At 41.8% G+C, this 15306-nt stretch overlaps 1 protein-coding gene across 11 annotated transcripts in view; it reads left to right on the top strand.

The window, feature by feature from the left end:
- Positions 1-15306, top strand: part of ERCC6L2 (ERCC excision repair 6 like 2) — a 216916-nt gene that overhangs the window by 147326 nt on the left and 54284 nt on the right. For all 11 annotated transcript variants that reach the window (XM_036991135.2, XM_036991134.2, XM_073228784.1 and 8 more), the window contains one exon: positions 12431-12612. In XM_036991135.2, coding sequence (XP_036847030.2) covers positions 12431-12612 — 182 coding nt within the window. The remainder of the gene's footprint in view (positions 1-12430; positions 12613-15306) is intronic.

The following is a 15306-nucleotide window of genomic DNA, read 5'->3' on the forward strand; positions in this document are numbered from 1 at the left end:
CTCCCAGGGAGGCATGACTTTTCTAACCCCCCAGATCTCTCATCTACCTCAGTATCTACCCCAGATGCGTCCCCCCTTTCTCAGAGCCTGCCCGAGTTCTCCCCTCAGCTGGACGTGGGCTGTCCTCCCCCCTCACTCCTGGTGTTGCACGCAGTAGTACTGTATGCGGCCCATTACTTTACAATAGGACTTCCACATTTTTATTATGGTTATGTAAGTACACATCTTTCTCTGCTTTTCTAATAAACTCTGGACTTCCAAATAACAGGATATATCTCTAATTCACTTCTGATAATCCCAGAGGCCTAAAATAGTGTCTTGATCCTCTTTGAATAAATACAGATTTTCAGTTGTTTTCAGGACGCAATGAACCCCATCACTATGTTCTGAGAATTTTTAAGTGGTTTAAATGATCTTTTCAATGAACAACTTTCATACTTTTCCTGGAAATCCTCTGGATATGACTTGACATTGTTCAGAGCTCTTGCTGAATATGTTTAATCAGGCAGGGAAACCATCCCTTCTTACCTGAATGAGCATTGTTCTCAGGTTAGCCTGGCATTCATGGTCTTCGATATGCATACTCAGTGTGCCCCTCTAACCACATCCTCCTCCGCCTGCTGCTGACTCCAGGTGGGCCCGGTTCAAGCCCCACTTCCTCCATACTGCCTCAGTCTTCAGAGGTCACCCTGTTCCAGGCTCCTGGCTCACCCACTCTTTGTGCAAGTCCTTGTAGCATGGCAGACACCGTGTTAGTGTTCCTGACTATCTGTACTCTCCTCGGGGACGTTCCCAACTGTTTAAGGATGAGGACCATGGCATACACTTCCATAAACTCCCATGAGCAGCAGCACAGAGTAGAAGTTCAGAAAATACCTTTATTGGTAATTCCTGCATGGAAGCACTGCATGAGGCAGGCAGGCACAGCCATTCTCCCTCCGAGTAAAGGCCGCTCAACTCTTAGCCCCACAGTTGGGGTACATGTGCTGGCAACAACAGCAATCTTCCTTTGTTACCTTCTCGTTGTTTTCATCTGTTGGCCATAGTGATGGTGGGAAATCCACTTGAGAAAGGAGAACACGGACAGTGGTGTCAGGAAGGTGACCTTTCTCGGGTGTGACCTTGGGCTCCCCTCGTCTAGCGATAAGCACCCCAAACTGTCCTTTGGGGACTAATTTTCTGTCTTCCAAGGTCCTGTCAAAGGCGTTACTCTGTTCTTTTCCTGGCACACAAGGACTCTGTCCATGTGACCCTAGCCTGCATTCCCAGTCTCATCCTGGCCCTCATTCAGGCTTAGCGGCCCTCACTACGTGCCAGATGCCCTGCTGGACTCTGAGACTTGAAGATGAGCAGGCTCCTCCTTGTCAGCCTCCAGCTCAGGACCCAGCCTCCACGCATGCCATGGACTTTTACCCTCCAGGCCTGCGCTTCTGTGGTCCTCCTGTGTAAAATCCCGACTCACCGGGTCTGCCGGTTGAACTCCTACCCTTTGCTTCATCAGTGACAGCTTTCCCCTGAGGCTTCTCTGGAGCAGTGTCAATGTCTTCCTCACCTTCCTGTTTGCCTGTGTGCACACACATGAGCATCGCTACAGCACTGACCACATTGTGTTACATGGCACTGGTCATATGGCTCCTAGATGCTTTCAGGTGCAAGGAATCAAGTAGTCCCCTAAAAGCAGCTCTCAGTGAGCCACTTAACTAGCATCTCCAGGTCTAGGCTAAAGCCCAGTAACTCCATAAGGGTGCAGGCTCTCTCCTGTGCCCCTCATCCCTGCAAGGTTGCTTCAGTCCCAGAGCCTTTCTTTCGCCTCATGGTGCAGGATGACCAATTCGCCCCAGAACTCATTTCCTCATTTGAGAATCTCTTCTCAAAGAGATTCTGTAGGTAAAAATGTGAAGAATTCCTCCTATCTACTAGAGTCCTGTGTGGTGGCCAGGCTCCCAGCAGGGTATGTCTAAACAGTGGTCCATGATCTAAAAGGGAATTTGTGATGTTTTTGCCAGTTTCCTGATAAAAATTGTATCTCTGACATGACCAGACTCAGCTCTTCCAGCCTTTACGACAAGATTATTGGTAAATTGATGCTTTATGTTAAAGGTGTCAGTCATCTTATAGCCAAATTACTATCAGAATCAAATTTCAGTTTATCTGTAAACAGTTTTCATGACTGCTTAGCATTACTTGCTACAAAATGGAATTAGAAAACCATATCCTACTTTTATTGAGTATTCAAGGCTATCTTGTGACTATAACCAGGTGAAATAATGAAAAGAACTTTTCACTTTGTTCATAAAAATTATTTGGTAAATGTCTTCCAAAAATTCCACTTTCTTATATTTGTGTATTTATGTAAATTTGTTACATTTTTATAAATTTTTAATTTTGTAATTTGTTATATTTGTGTAAATTTGTATTCTAGCACCCATTTTTTGAGAGCCTGAGGGGTACCTGACTCAGGACTCAGTACAAAAAATAGTAGGTGTCTGCTGTGTGTGTTAGAGGCATATCTGATCCCATGAAGTAGGGAAGAACTAACAGTCTAGTAGCTGCTGATGGAACAGGGGTCCTGCCTCTTCAGAGAGCCCCTCGGTTGGGTGCACCCTAAGAGTGAGGGCTGGAGTAACAGGGGAGAGTAGGACTCAGGCCTCCGTGCCGCCCTCGGGCTGCTTGCTCTGGCAGGCTGTGTGGGATCGCGGACCATCTTAAATCAAGGGAGATTCCGTTTCTGTAACAGAGCTGTCAAATGAGCTGTCAAATAACAAATGCAAAAGTATGCAAGGAAAGTCTTATGAAGCTGGACTGTCCAACTTGGGCAGGACTATGTCGGGGAGAAGGCAAGGGAGGAAATTTGGCTCCAGAAATTAATGTCATGATGTGTTTGGCAGTAGTGGGAAGACTGGCCTAATATTGAACAACTGGGAGAATAAAGGAGAATAAAGCTGCAGAGGGTGTTGGGAACAGATCAGAAAGGCCTTATATTTAGAGAAATAATCAATAAACATTAAGCAGAGCTAAACAGACTTAGATGTTAAGAGTTTTCACTCTGACAGTAACTTTCAACATGTGCAGAATGTCTAACCATCCCGTGGTGACAAAGGGCCAGAGCCAGGGCTGAGCTGCTAGACAAAATCATTGTTCCAAACAGAAAGATTTTCTGTTTTCATATCGTAGGGAAGGAGCCTTGTCACGTGCCTGGGCCTAAAGCTGGGTGAAACCAAAGCCCACTTGCGATCCTCCTGGTCAGGTTCTCCAGTGTGGAGGTGCCAGCAGAGGTGTGTGCTGAGTGCAGGCAGGCCAGCTGACTGCGAGTGAGCAGTTCTCCAGAGGTGGATGTCTCTGGATATCTGAGGTATCAGATATCCCAGGATATCTGAGAATCTTTCAGGGGCCTGAAAGGGCAGGACTTCTCAGAATAATACTAAGTGACCTTTTCACTTGCTGACTTTTGCCCAGAAGGTACAGAAGCTGCAGGGGAAGCTGTGCTGCTGCCCTGCCATGACCACCCTAGCAGGCACTGGGTTCTACACTGCCTCCTGCAAGAAAAGAAAACTAGTTTCTCTTAATATCCTTGATGGAGCAATAAAAATTACTAATTTTATTAAATCTTGACCCCGGAGTCCTCATTTTTTTTCACATTCTGTTTGATAAAGCGGATACATCAGCACTCGTACAACTGAGCCACAATCCATGTGAGCCACTGTTTTTAATGAACATCATTTGTACTTAAAGAATGACTGACAGGCAGACTGTGGGTATTCAGACTTGTGTGTTTGGGAGACACTTCCTTAAAATGAACTTAGTGAGTATGTCTCTTCAAGGAAAATAAGGGCTCATACTTGTGGCCAGTGATAGAATTCAGGCTTCAAGTGAAAATTAAAATATTGAAAAACTTGTATCTGCCACCATGACTATGACATCTTCCCAACACGTAAAGATTTTCCTGATGCAGTAGGTGGCAGTAACACAAATAGGATTTTCCAGTGTTGTAAAACTGAATGTGTCAACATTTTGAACATCTGCATAACTCAATATTTTCTACATAAATAGTGAATGATATTACAGAATTATGAATGGGGAAAACCTCAGCCAAACAAGATATGCCATTGAATTTGAATTTTAACAATATGAAAATTCACTGATACAGTTTCAGATTTTACATGAAACTAACCTTGAGTTTTGATATAGTATGAAAAAAGAATATCTATAATTAATATCCATAATTACCTGAAAGGGCTATTGAAATACTCCTCCCTTTCTAACTATGTATCTGTATGAGGCTGATTTTCTTCATGTGCTCCAACTAAAACAATGTTCTTGCAACAGATTGAATGCAGAGGCAGATATGAGAATCCAGCTGTCTTTTATTAAGCCAGATATTAAAGATCACTTTTGCAAAAATGTAGGACATAGCCACTCTTGAAATTTTTTTTGTTGTTTGCTTTGGAAAATAAGGGTTTTGTTTGTTTGTTTAATGTTATGTAGGCTAACATGTAATTGGCTTACTGTTATTTTTAAAGAATTAATAAATACTTTATAAATTTTCAATAGACACATCCCACGTAGCCAGAAGCTCTTTGGGGTCCCCAGTAATTTTTAGAGCAAAGTGGTCCTACGACCAAAAAGTTTCAGAACTACCATCGTAGACCACATGAAGAGAGTGATCATTTAATTCTGTGCTAGCGGACATACTTCCTGCGTGACTCAGGAAAGCATATCAGTAGGAGAGAGTGGTGTTGTTATAGGGAATCCACTCTAATGTGCTGTAAAGGTGGATCATTCAAAGGCTTGAGTACTTTATTATAATAATAACCGGCATCCAGCCTCCCGACTAGTTGTGCTCTCTCAGTGCTAATTGTAGTACAGTGCTTGAAATGTCCTTCCCTGGATGCTGGAGAGACAGTGGTGGCCTTGTGACTGAATCACACTCAGAAGCCTGCACCTGCTCCAGCTGGAGGCCTGGAGGAGGGAGCGAGGAGCCTGAGCTCCATGCGAAGCACCAGCCCTGGATAGACAGGCAGGGGCCAGTGTCTGCCAAGGAAGATGTAAGGGTAAGATCTATGACCTTCCGTTAGCCTTTCACATGACAGGTGTCATTTAGTGTAGGACCTGCAAGTAGTCTTTAGAGAAAATTTTACAATACAAATAATATGTACAAAGATTTGACTCAGGGCTGTAAGATGCTAAGGACCTAGTCATTACTACTTACTGGAGATCCTGTAAAGCCTGGTAGAACTGTGAATTTTAAATGAAGGTAAGAGACTGATGGGAGTACCAGTTCTAAATTCCTATCCCCTAGATCTTGATCCCCACATCCCTCATCCACCAGGATAATATGGCTCAAAATACACAAAATTTCCCCGTTTACACAGTAAATGGCCAATGTCTAGACCCTGGGCCTGTGGTGCCCAGTCCAGTGCTCAGACTTCTGCCCCAAAAATGCCAGATCCTGCTCTAACCACTGTCCCAAAGCGTGTTAAGGGGCATTTGCTCCCCGCTTGCCCTCACCTGGAGGACTGGACTGGGGTGTTAGCAAAAACAGCCTGTGCTGTCTGCAGGCTTCGAGAAGGTAACCGACAGTGTCTCACCCGCTCACACTACAGGTTGATTGTTGTGGCTGAAGGGTTCGCAGAGCCCATTCCTATTTCCACCGGTAGTGGGCGCCCAGCCCAGTGTCCACCTGCAGTGCCAAGGCTTTCACCTTGTTCCCTCCACCAGGTGGATGGGTGTCGTGGACAGTGCAAAACGGACTGTTGTGGGTAAAAAAGGAAGCTAGGCTCTGGGCAGCCAGTACAAAGTTGTCCTTTTGCGGCTCACTCAGAAAGCAAAGTATTATTAAAATATATATATACTTATATATGCAATATATCTTATATATAATCCATTTGTGTGTGTGTGTGTGTGTATCTGGATTGTAACTTTTAGGAGGAAAGCAGAACCATAATCACAAACTTCAATGTCTTTCCACCCAGGAGACGTTTGGGATTTGAATCTAAGTGTTTTTTTTCTTTACATTTGAATGTCATTTTTAGGCATATGCAGAAAATGTGACTTTAGTATACATTTGTGGTGGGGCCTCTAGGGAGCTGGCTCTCTCCTGAGGGTGAGAGCAGACCTGTTGGGAGCAACTTGTTGTTGCCGTAGGTTTTCCTTGAGTGTGGGAAGACTGCATTTACCATATTTCCTGCTTCCAAGCAGAAATCTTGATGATTACTTTGAGGCTCTCCCACTTGTACAGAGATCCCTGAAAGTTTTTGTCCTTTTAGACTCTCAGATGCCATTTGAATGAGTTTATTTACAGGTGCTGCATGTTTATATAATACTGCTGATTGCCTGCCTTGCAAAGACAAGCGAGTTTTATGACTTTTCATGTGTTTACAGGGTTTGGCCCTTCCCCAAAGAAAGATTTCTTGTTTAATCTTTTGTTTGAACAGATGTGTAAACAAAAGGATTGCCGCCTGTTAGCCTTCACTATTTAAGGTTTGATGAAAAAGAATGAAAGAGCACATGATCTTCTAGTCTTTATGGCAGAGTTGTGATCAGGCCAAGGGGAGGGCCTGTGGCCACACAGCTGCCCATGTGTAGTGGTGACATAGAGTGAATTGAGAAGCTCTGTGCTATAGAATCCAAATTGATCACTTTTACATTCAGGCTTCTTAATAGGTCAGAGCCATCAGGGTCTTCCAGGGCCTTTGCATATCTCCTTGTGTCCAGTTTTCTCAGTGACCAATCAAACAGTAAATGTGGCCATTTTACCCACTCTCTGTGTGCTGGTGTTTGCCCTGTATTTTCTAGAAAAACTAGCTCAGCAGACAGACACATTCCAAAATGTTTCCTAAACACTCCAGTGACCTCAGGCAGCCTGCTGTGGGGCGGCTGCCCATCCTATCAGGCTGCTCCACTTCACTATGCCACGACCTCTCCAGGCTTCCTGCATGTGGAGCTGAGAGGGTGCAGATGAGCAATGGAGAGGAAATTGTCGTGATCTGCACCAGCCACCGCTGTGTCTCCAGGAATGAGCCCTGAGGAGGTTTAGGAGGACAGCAGAGATTATGATTGTATCTGCTCGGCCAAAATGGGAATTAGAGGTTGTTTTGAAACTCCCTCTCCTGGACTGTAATGTCTCTTGACTCAATTGTTACAGGTGGGGTATGGGAAAGATTGATCCCTATCAGCTTTTCTCATCTTGCTAAAACTGCCTAGCTGACCTCTACAGTTCTTCAGTGATTTACGTCTGAAATTGTTCTTTACATCAGAGGCTATTAATAGAGGGGTTTTCCTCCCTTAAATATTCTCTGTTCTATTCCAGTGAAGTTTTCTAATATAAACATAGATTTCATATCTGGCAGAGGAAATAGAAAAATGTTAATGTAATCATGTGGCTGTGAGGCAGGGGCATAGTCCTTTTTTCAGTATACTAACATCAAAGATTGCTGTCTATAAACTTTGTGAAAGTCAATTTTAATTTTTCTTGCTCTTTCATATTGAAAATCTGTATATACCTTACCTCTTTTTCTCAGTAATGCCTTTCAAAAAATAACTATTAGTTCAATTAAAATAATCTAAGTTGGTTTAAACCTAATGCCTCGAAGTACAGACAGTATTCTTTTGGTTCAAAGGAAAAAGAAAGAATATCTATTATCAAAGATCATTTGAATATTTCATACTATTGGCTGAAAGATAAGAGACTTTCCTGGTAGAATCAATGTAAACCTAAAACGTCACAGAAAGAAATAACTTGTACAGGATTATATACAGTTGATTTGGTCTAGTGTGGATTCATTTTGACTACTCTTAGAAGAAGGAATTTTTCCCTACGAAAGTGCCCTCTTATTTATTATAACCCCAATGTATACCTTCTACAACTTATAGCTTTTATTTTGAAGAATTTGTACATTATACATATTTAAATAGTAATTCTTATGATATACTTTCAAACACATTTTACAGATACATTAGCAAAAATCACTGATGATTTTATAACCTTATCAAAATTAAATCAAGGCTGATACGAAGTTTTTTTAAATGAGTCATTTCCAAGTTAAACATTTAGTTGTGGATAGGTTTGGCCAAAATATATTAAGATAATTACCATTTATAGAAATAATCCATATTTAATGTTTAAGTTGAATTTAAACAATTTTTTATGTTTTGGATTTTATTTTTAAGAAATAGTGACTTTCATAAAGATAGCATATCATGTTTAAATTCTTAATTATATACATCAGATTAGGACTAACATAATCAGCCATAGCCTGCCTTTTACCTTTTTAGAACAGTTTAACTGTGATCTAAAGAAGAACGGTTTTCTCTTACTTTCCAGTTCTCAACAGACTGCTCCACACAGTATGCATATGTCCAAAAGAGAAGGACATAGTACTTCTCATAGATGAGAATTATTACTTCAGTACCATCTGATAAATCCAGCTTCTTAAGTAACTCCCATTTCCATTCAATCTAATCATCAAATGGATTTTTAATTGTATGTTTACATTGTGCAGAAATGATTACTGTATTCCTCACATGTATTAAGTTTTATTTCTAATACAGATTCCATAAGTTGAATTTGATTTTTTTCATACAAATAGTATAGTAGAAATATCGAATAATACCCAATAATTTATGGAAATAATCATGAACAAGTCATAAATTATATTCTAACAGTATCAAGTTTCCTAAAGTACTTAATAGCGTAAGTATTTATACTGTGTAAATACTGTACAAAGTTCTTGTCTTCACAATTCCTTCCTTATTGGAATCATAACTCTTAAGATGAAGGAAAACTTTATCAGAAACACAGACCATAGAGGTTCTTCCTCAAGGCAAATCTTGATGGATAATTTTGAAGAAACTAGGGGCTTTTGCAGAAACTTCCATTTCTGCTTTCTTCATATCATGATCCAAAATTTCCTATGAAATGCTACATAGCATTCCAGTTATTGGCCATTCCTTCTAGACAAAAAGGTGTAGATTTGTTTTGCTTTCTTGAGCAAACAATCTCACCCTCTCTCCTAATGTTAATGAGGGACAGTATTATCTTTTAAATTCCTAGTCCACTAATTTTCCATTACTTACTTGAGCCTCCATTATTGTAGCTTTGAATGGAATTACCTCAGTGTCATATGACTTCACAGGTTTGATGTGTTAATGAATGAGCTGGAGTCCAGTTTACATAATCTAGAATCTTTTCATCTTGATCACAGACCTTATACTCTGCTTTATAATAAATTATAACTGCCAATTGCAATTGCACTATGACACTGTTTTCCTTGTATCAGTTATCGAAAAGGACTCTTACTGGTAAGTAGTGAAACCAGCTTTTATAACAAGAGAACCAAAATGTTTATTAAATTAATAAAATTTTGTTTCACAGCTTCTTTATTTCAGTAAAGTATTAAAATACCCTATTAAATGAAAATCTGAACCTAGATTGATTTTTTTAATAGAGGATAGGACTTTGAGATTATGTGAGAAAAAAGTGATTTTCCTTTACCATTATCTAAAATAATCAGGTTTTAAAATGTAGAATATTTGGCAGAAGTTAAAGATGTACATGTCTAGTAAGCTGTGGTTTGAAAAGCTGGAGCTTTGTAATGCTTCTAGAGTCAGAAAGACCCAGAGTGATTATGTAAATAATTGAAAATTGCCATTGCCTGGCTTCAGAAACTGAGTGTGTGAGGAGGGGGTGTTCTTGGTTGGCCCAGTTCCTTCTCTTTCTGTTTACTGTCTTTACTCTCATGTAAACATCCCCATCTTTTCTTACAATAATGGGTAGTTATTTCTTGGGAATCAACTAAGGTGATAAGCCTTCTTATTAAGAAGTTTTAACATTCATCTTGTCTTCTTGTGATGTAAAATAAATGCATGAGATCCCTTTCAAATTTCTTTAAAGATCAGCATTTTCCTCTATTAGTAATGTTTTAAGATTCAAGAAATTATGTCTTTAAGCAAAGTACTGTCAACATTTTGTATCTGTCTGAGTTTCAGTAGATTTTGATGAAGTCAATTTATTTTCATTGGAAATGGCTTGCTACTCAGGAACGTACAGTTACATCTTACGTTTTGTCGTAAGTTTACTTCAATAAAATGAATCTGAATATAAGCTGAAGAGATAAATGGCTTATTTTTAAAAAGAAAACTAACTGTGCTATCTTTTGAAAACATGGGTCTTTCATTTTTAAGCCCCCTAAGGGTGGGAGCACTTAGTACATGTAGGTATCTCTGTTTTCAGCTGCATGGTATGGTGGCAGGACCCTAGGTAATAGGCACCTAGTAAGTGTTTGTAGAATGAAAAGTCATCCCTACCCACATTCATCAATCCATCAAACTCCTCTAAAAGAAAACAACTGTCATCAGCAAGAATCAGTGTCTTGTAAACTTAGTCTTGCTATGTCTGAAAATGTCTTAGATGACAATTTAACTGGTTATAGAATTCTAAGCTGACAGTCATTTTTTCTCCATGTTGAAGCTATTATCTCATTATCTTCTGGTGGTAGTTGTGTTAATGAGAAGTCGGCCTTTAGTTTATCATTTTTGTGAGGGATATCTTACCTTTTCTCTCTGGTAGTTTTGAAGATAGTCTATCTGTGTAACAAGGTACAGTCTTATTTTCATTTTCCCACTAGAGTTTCTCCCCCCTTTTTTAATTTGAGGATTCATGCCTTTTTCCATCCTCTGGAGTTATCTCTTTGGCATTATCTGTTCCATTTCCTCTGTTCTCTCTAGTGTTTTAGAAGTTTTGGTATGACTTCCCTTAATTTCTCTTTCTTATTTTCTTTCTTTTTTAAAAATCTTTGCACTGCATTCTGGGTAATTTTATTCTACCGGTTTATCAATTATGATTGTAGGGCTGCTTTGTCTGCTACTTAAGCCATATTTTCAGTTTGTTTCTATCTCTATTCTTTATTTTAAAAGTATTTCCTTTTCAGAGTTTGTATTTGGTTCTTTCTCATATCTGCCTATGTAATACCCATTTCTTAGATATGCTAATGATTTAGAGTCTCTCTTTCAAATTACCTTATTCTCTGTAATTCCTCAGATATGGATTCCTGCACTTGTTGCATCTGCCCACTTTCATGGGTTTTGTATGTTCTTTATAAATTTTGCCTAAATTCCTTTCTCCCCCCATGGGAATCACAAGCGTTATATGGATTATGGAAGTCTTCCCATGATATGTTTCTGTACCCACCCTTCTATGGTTTTCAGTGGTTCTGGGCTAGTTGTTTATGTTGGTTTTCAGCTCAGCCTTTCCATACCACCCAGGTGCTACAAAATCAGATTCTACAAAAGGCCCAGGCTGGGCAGTCCATGGTTTCACCAGGAATTCTTTCTTTCTAGACTAAGAAAACAGCCTGTTTCTACCCTGTGTCCCAGTTTGGGCTTTCCTAGCTTTAATTTGAAAATCAGATGTGCTTTAAGTCCTCACGGTGTTTGCTTATTTGTTTGTTCTTAGTGCAGGGAATGCACCCATTTCCATCTCCCATCTACACGTGAGGCTCTGCAGACTGTGACTCAGGACCGCATCCTTGGGGACTGCTGACCTTTGGCCACCACTCACCGCTATGTTGCTGCTTTATTCTTGGCACCTAGAGATTTTCCTTTCTCACATTTAAGCTCCAATATAATTTTTTTGTTGTTACTGTCAAATTGTATCCAGTTATTTCTCTTTTTGGAATGGGATAGGAACTTTCCACATATTCAGCATACCATCCTGTCAGGGAAATTGGAACAATATAGTTTAAAATTATTTTTTCTTGATTCACTGTTTTTAACATTTTATGTTAAGCAAGCAACCCGTAGTCTATAAAACAAATAGGATTTTATCTATAATTTCAACCAACTGTAGTTCACATCTTAAAATCACTGATTATTCTTGCAACTGAGTAGAGATTGAAAAGTAGGATTTAGAAAGACAGTTTCTTAATTATCACATAAAGATTATTATTTGTTAGAAGTTTGACTATTTGAATAAAATTAAATAACTGAAAATCTGCTCAACAATGTTGAGAAAAATTCCTGAATTTAAAGTTTCAATATCCCATTTTTATGCCATCCTTTATATAATTAATTTTTATCCTTACTTAGAATAGTGGATGTTAGCATGTGTGTCAGTATGCCCACAGTCTTGGCAGTAGAGGTATCATATTACTGCCATTGTCTTTATTGTATCTTTAAGAAATATATATATTTAACAAATAGCTTAAACCAGAGATACAGTGGAAACATAGTGTTGCCATTACTTTGGTATTTTTCAGAAAGACATTTCTTCTTTTTAAAGACCTAGGTTAACATTCTCTGACAGTAATATCAGTGAAGAATATGCTCTACATGTGACCATAAAGAGTATCAGGAAAAAATAAGACTGTCTCTTCATTTGACCAAAAATGACTATTTTTTCAGACTTAGCTTTTACTTCCCTCCCTTTTTTCAGACATGTAAAGAAAAAATGGAGGCAGATACATTGACACAAACAGAGAAAAGCCAACAGCCACATGAAGGAAGCCTTTCATTTCCCCTTTATGTTTCACACCCTGTGAGCCAGAAGAAGAAAAAAGTCTTCTGCAGAGGCCAGACCACCTTCATAATTGGAGAGACACCAAAGGGGGTCCGCAGGTATGTGGTCGTAACAACACTGTAACAGTTATGTCAAAAGAAGTATAGCTACTTAGTAAAATGTAGATTATTTGTATTTTTAATGTATCTGGTATCTGAGTATTTCAGCAAGCTTAAAGTTGCATACTTTAGAAAGCAAATTGCTAATGCTTTTAGATGTCTTTAGAAGTCTAATTCCTAAACTGATAAAAATGAAATCATTTTATACAGATAAATACTTAAGTGCATTACATTCATGCATGCACTGAATATTTATTGATCTCCTAACATGCTCCCAGGCACTGTGCTGTGTGCCGGATATACAGTAAAACAAGGCAGACGTAGAGCTTACAGTGCAATGGGATTTTCGTAAGTTAAAAAAAAAAAATTATGAAGTGATGTGTTATAAGAAAGAAGTGGACAGGCCTTGCTGAATAATGATGGGACCCGGAGGGGCACAGCTGCCTCTCTGGGCAGTCGGGGAAGACCTTGCTGCACAGGCGACATTTAAGTAGGGCCTGAAGGAGAAGCAAGCAAAGGGCTGGCGTAAGAACGTCCCTGAGGCAGGAAGAGGTGTGGAGTGTTTGGGGCAGCTGAGAAAAGACTGGTGGGCTAGGGCATGCAAAGCCAAGCAGAGTGTGGCATGAGGTGAAGGCAGGGATGGAAATGGGCTGCAGCAAAGCCTTGAGGTTCTGGAAAGAGTTCGGATTTTGTTCCAGGTGCAGTGGAAAGCTCCTGAAGCATGACGTGCTCTTATGCATGTTTTAGAGGACTGTCTGGCTCTGGTGTGCAGTAGGGCCCAGTGGGTGGGGGGTACCATACGGTCCCGGTGACAGGGGTTGCAGTAGAGTGGTTGCCCTGGAGACAGCCACAGGGAAGAGTTCAGTTTGGTGTTGGATTAATTGTTGGGAAAGAGAGAAGACGGGATTATTTCCAATGTTCTGACGTGAGCAACAGATTGAATTACTAAATGGAAAAAAGCAAGAGAGAAGTTTGGAATAAAAAAAGGTAAGAGTTCTCCATGGCTCATATCAATCTGAGGTTCTACAGAAATATACAATAGGGAGTGACTGGGCTGGTCCGGGATGGGGGCCTGGAGACCTAAATTTGGAAGTCATCAGCATCGAGACTGTAAATAGTGTTTAGAGCCATGGGCACATGAACAGCCTAGCGCAGCACAGAGAGGGGAGGGGAGGCCCCAGGGCTGAGCCCGGAGGCAGCAGCGGCCCGCCCGCTGGGTCTGCGGCACCTCGCAAGGTCCTGAGGTCCAGAAGTGAGAGTCTCACAGGGGACGAGCTGCTGCCGAGAACCATAAAGGTGCCTCCTGGAGCCGCCAGCAGCGAGCTGGCCTTGGGTGGTCCGAGCCACGGGGAGCGCCAGGGCGGGTGGGCGGAGTGAGTGGGCAACGCCTCAGGTCCCCACGGGAGAAGCAGCAGGGGCTGGAGGGCATTGTGCGCCAAGGGCAGGTGCCTTACACCCGAAGATGATAGACTTCGTGTGTGTGTGTTGAAGGAAAAGAAGATGGTTCCAGAGGGAGGACAGCAGAAAGGACGACATTCTGGGGGCAGGACAGGGTGGGATCCAGACCTTGGGAAGGTCCATCCGTTGAGAGGAATTCAAAGGAAGGGATGAGGACAGGTATGGTGTTATGTCCTCAGTTAATTGGGAATACAGTCAGTTCAGAAAGAGAAATTTGGGGACAGAGAAGCTTTCAAATAAATCGTTTATAAATGGGAAAGCAAGCTCGGTGGGACCAGCATTCCTGGGTGACGCTAAATATGTTGCCGTTTGAGAGTAATTCCAGCAGGACTGTCTGCGGTTCTGCAGACCCCACTCGGCCTCCGTCACCGCATGCACACAGGAGAGGGAGGCATCCGGGTTCTCCCAGGGGTTAGAAGGGAGGGAGCAAGGAGGCTGAACGGTATGTGGGAAGGAGCGGCTAAAGCTGAACCAAGGCTGGCCCAGGGGAGGCTGGCAGTTGAGACAGGGCCGAAGAGCAGGAGGACTTGCGGAAGCCAACAGTATATTCTAGGCTGTGCTGTCAAGGGGGTGACTGAGCAGTTGAACTGGAGCGTAAGGACTGAATTCAGGGATCTGGAGTCTGTGCTAGTAAGGCACTGACAGCGGCGTTCATGCCCTGGGAATTGAGTCTTTGGAGGGGAGGTGAAGAAATGGGTGGGCCAGGAGTTGGGTGGGACAGCCACATGTTTTCAAGAGTGATGGCAGTGGGAAAGGAAGCAACATTGACCCAGGATGGGGAGTGTCCTGTCACTAGTGGGAAGCAACCAAGAGTCAGTTAACAGCATAGGGGAGAGAGTGGCTTAGCCGGCGAGCACAGACCTCAAAGAGGGGAGGCATTTTTAAAAGAACACTGGTTCAGGTGCAGCAGTGTGAAGCATGAACCCTGAGGTTTCAGGGTGTGAGGTAGAAGAGCCGGGACCTGCCAGGTCTGCACGGGAGGAGGCAGCAGCATGAAGGGACAGAGGGGACACGGGCGCTGGTAGATCACAGCCTGGCTCCAGGATCCCCAAGGAGTGGGCCAGAAGGACAGGGTATTAGATTAGCTCAGGGACGTAGAAACTAGGAGGGGGTGAGAGGCAGGTGGATATAGGTAACCAGGGCCTAGTGCCTGGGGCAGCAGGGATGGGAGGCAGGGCCGGATGGGTCCTGATGCCCGCCCATTGCAGACAGAGCCTGGGAAGTGGGGGCTGTGTG

This window comes from Manis javanica, chromosome 2 (assembly GCF_040802235.1).
Source record: "Manis javanica isolate MJ-LG chromosome 2, MJ_LKY, whole genome shotgun sequence".
In the NCBI taxonomy this organism is placed as follows: domain Eukaryota; kingdom Metazoa; phylum Chordata; class Mammalia; order Pholidota; family Manidae; genus Manis; species Manis javanica.